We start from the raw sequence: 3,632 nt of genomic DNA, 5'->3' as shown, positions 1-3,632 counted from the left end.
TCCTGCTGTCTGCCACTTGTGTCATTATGAATAGTGAAGCTACAAGAAGCTACTGATTATCATCTTACGTTTCCTGCTAACTCAAGAGCATGCATATGCCTAGGATTGAAAATAATATCTTCTGTAGTGATTATGAATTATGCAGTTGGAATTTCAATTAGAAGAATTCTCTTGTAAAAAGTTCTTGAGATTTTGAAAAAGCATATGAGGTTATTTTCCACCCATAAACATGGTAGGGAGAAGAAAACTATAAGGCAGATTACTTTCTGTAGCATCGTTATATACTTTAGTCATCTAAGCATAAATCGCGTGCTACTTGTTCTCTACAATCACTTTCATTAGAAACAACGCTTGTTTATGCTCACCAAGAGAGCACTCAGTTCCCCTCCATCAAATCTGCCAGCTTGTTTTCAGATTAGATATTCAGGGTGTGTGCGCGATCCCAAACCATTAACAAAATCTCTATTACTCAGCATTCAGGTCTCAGCACTAGGCCACCTCTCTGAACACTTGTGCCCCAAAGCCCATGAGGAAACACTGAGGGCACAAGTCTCTGTCACAACATCTCGCAACAATGTTTTCTGGTCTTCATGAGGCACAGGTAGTGTGAATCAAAGGCACGTCTGTCAACTCCAAACAGAAGTATTTACAGGAAAAAAAAAAATCTACTAAACTGAGTTAGTTCTCAAGTTTTCATGTTACCTTGTAAGAAATTTCAAAATTTTCACCACCCCAAATTTGAAGCCCTGGATCATAGAGACCCAGCTCAAAGAAGAAATCACGTTCAATGGCAAACAAGCCACCAGCCATTGCAGGGGACCTGGAAGAGGAAAACAGCGTAACTCCTTCTGCCAAAAGGATATGACAATACTCAAAGAAAGCATTAATGAAGGAAGGAATTCATTGTCAACATGTAATAAAGATTAGGTAAATGGCAATACACTGAAAAAACCATAAAGCTTTGTCATCAGCTTCCAACAATTTTCTGAAGTGACATCTGTATAATTTCTAGTGAAGTCACAGTTTTTATTACATTGTGGTTTTTGTTTCTTTGGGTTTTTTAAATTTAATTATACAAAATTTTGGTCAGAATTAACCATTCAGCCAGCCATGCACTTCTATTAAAAACAAAAAAAAGGTTAAGAGTCAGTGTGACGTGACATTTCTCTCTTGAACGTTGTTCAAGTTTTTGAGATAACAGATGAGACTGCATAGCACACTTAGGTTTATGTTCTGAGGAGCTGCCACATTGAAACATATTGTCTATTAAGCAAGCAAGAGTTTTTTCAGCTAAATGATACCTTTCCATCTTCTCTTTCTGGCTCTTTTACACCACTGCCATATGAGGCACTTTTCATTATGCTCAGTGAAATTTTTAAGAGGGTCCAGATCAAGTTGTACAAGGTTTCGAGTTTCTTATTTTTTTTTTTTTAAAACAGCTTTGTAAATCCCTCCATGTATGCTAAGGCTCAAATTGCAAGTTTTAATGTGTCAAAAAGATGTTATGGTTTGGATTACAGAATTTTTGCAGAATGGCTCTACGCAAAAGCCTTTGGTAGCTTGCTCACACTGAAATAGAGGAGGACATGTTCAGCCATTTCCGGTGCACATACCAAGCATTTTTCACCTGAGGATCAATAAATATATAAAACCATAATGGATACAAGCTGCGGTCCCTACCTAGTTGGCAATTTCAAAAAACAAGCTGGTAAGGAAAAAGCAAATTCTTTCTGACTTCAGATGATGTGCAGCGCTGAAAGCAGTAGACGCCAAGAGCCCAGATCACCCTGGTGAGCTGAGCAAAACAAAAGTGAAATAGCCCTTCACGACCAAATTATTGAGAGATGGGTCATTTCTAGCACTACTCAGTCTCTTCATTCCATTAGATTTTTAACTTCGTGGGGCTCCTTTCAACAGCAATGATTACATATTTCCCTTCTGCACATAAGTATCTAGAGGAGAACTGCTTAAGAAAAAGTAACCTATAGGGCTAATACATAACCCCTCCACAAAGCCAGGGCAGGGCAAGGAGAAAAACACAGCTGCTGGGTCTACCAGCTGAGTTAAGTATAATCGTTATCAGTTTATCCAAATCACCCGATCAGATGCAGAGTTGCTCCCAAATGTCCCATTCTACTTGTCTGCCTACCGTATTTTCCTCCAACACAGCTTGTGGATCACAACAATTCAAAGAGCAGGAAGCCAGTGAGCACAGCAGGGAGAAGCACGATGCACAGCACAGCCCCGTGGCCTTCCTGTGGTTTTGGTTTTCCTCAGCACCATAAAGACCTAGCAAGTGTAGAGGCCTCAGATGCTGAAGTTCCAGTCTTGGCCTCCAATGTGCTGTCAACTGTGTTAAAGAACACAGTAAAATCCGCCTAAGGTCAGTAGTTTATTTTATAGGATATGAAGAGGTAAGCATAACGTTACTGAAAGAATTGTCTGGGACAATTTTCACATTCTCTCAAACAAAAAGTTTGTTTCTGCACTTTAAACTGCTGAGGAGTTTTTTTGGTTTGTTTTCTTTTTAAACTAAGTAATCCTAGCTATGGTTTCAGCCTCGGTATTGCTGCAACAAAATGCGTATGGCCTGAACGTAAACAGATGCAGGGGATGTCTCTTTCAAAAATAAGCATTGTAACTCTGAAAGTATTATTAAAAATAAAGTCATCTTTTATACCATTCTGAAAACATATGTTCTGTGTTTCTGGGAACAGTTTAAGACCTGTTTGGATGGTAAACACAGAACACAACAGCGATGTTTGGAATAGTTTATCCCTCTCTAAGCAAATATTAAAGTTTCAATGTGGACAGCCTTGTCAGAAAATGGTATTATTTATACCGTATACAAAACAGATCAAAGCTTCATGGCATGTGTTGCCATTTTAGCAGAGAACAATCATGGGTGAGGATAGGGAATTACCAACATCAGTTCTTACAATGTTTAAATCATATATACAAGCAATAGAAGACATCAGATTCTGAAGATGTGAGGATTGCTTTCAAATGTAGCAACATGATTAGTTAAGTGTGAAGGGGAAAGTAATAAAAACCAGCAGAACCACAGTCTCCCAGTCTTGAAAAGCCATCCAGTAACTCCAGTTTCTAAGCTAAGGTTTCCAGCCAGTTTCTGTTTGCTGAGGAGAAAACATATCCTCCTACAAAGTGTAAGAAAAAGGTGGGACTTCTGTGAAAGTTATTGGATTTTTCCCAGAAAATAAGGTGGTGGGTTTTATTTCTTTTTTTTCTTTTTTAATGTTACGTGTACTAAATTAAAATCCACAAACATAGTAAGACCTTATAAAATATCTAGCCAAGATTCTTAAACAGTATGCTGCTTTGTCAGATGTGATCTATTATAAAGCAAATGGGAGAAATATGACAAAAGGGGTTTTTTTGATGCACATTCATAACCCACAAGCATGCATCAAGCCGTGACAGCAGGCTACAGATTTTATGCATTACCAGCTATTATCAATACTCACAGCATGCTCACTATTTCAAATAAAGTGGTTATATAAGCCCTGTTGTTTCCAACACTACTTTAAAAAAAGCTATTATAGCTAAATCAAGTTTTCCCTGGAAACAAAATCATACGATATTTTATTTTGCCAAACAAAAGCTTGTCATTT

At 37.9% G+C, this 3,632-nt stretch overlaps 1 protein-coding gene across 1 annotated transcript in view; it reads right to left on the bottom strand.

Moving 5' to 3' along the window:
* The window catches only part of GALNT7 (polypeptide N-acetylgalactosaminyltransferase 7), a gene marked incomplete at its 5' end in the record, with an annotated part of 46,409 nt that overhangs the window by 10,005 nt on the left and 32,772 nt on the right, over window positions 1-3,632 (bottom strand). Inside the window, one exon of the mRNA XM_010134975.1 lies at window positions 703-820. Coding sequence (XP_010133277.1) covers window positions 703-820 — 118 coding nt within the window. The remainder of the gene's footprint in view (window positions 1-702; window positions 821-3,632) is intronic.

This window comes from Buceros rhinoceros, unplaced genomic scaffold, assembly GCF_000710305.1.
Source record: "Buceros rhinoceros silvestris isolate BGI_N320 unplaced genomic scaffold, ASM71030v1 scaffold9074, whole genome shotgun sequence".
Taxonomy (NCBI): Eukaryota; Metazoa; Chordata; class Aves; order Bucerotiformes; family Bucerotidae; genus Buceros; species Buceros rhinoceros.
The sequence above is the reverse complement of the archived record's forward strand: the minus strand, read 5'-3'. Positions and strand labels throughout refer to the sequence as shown.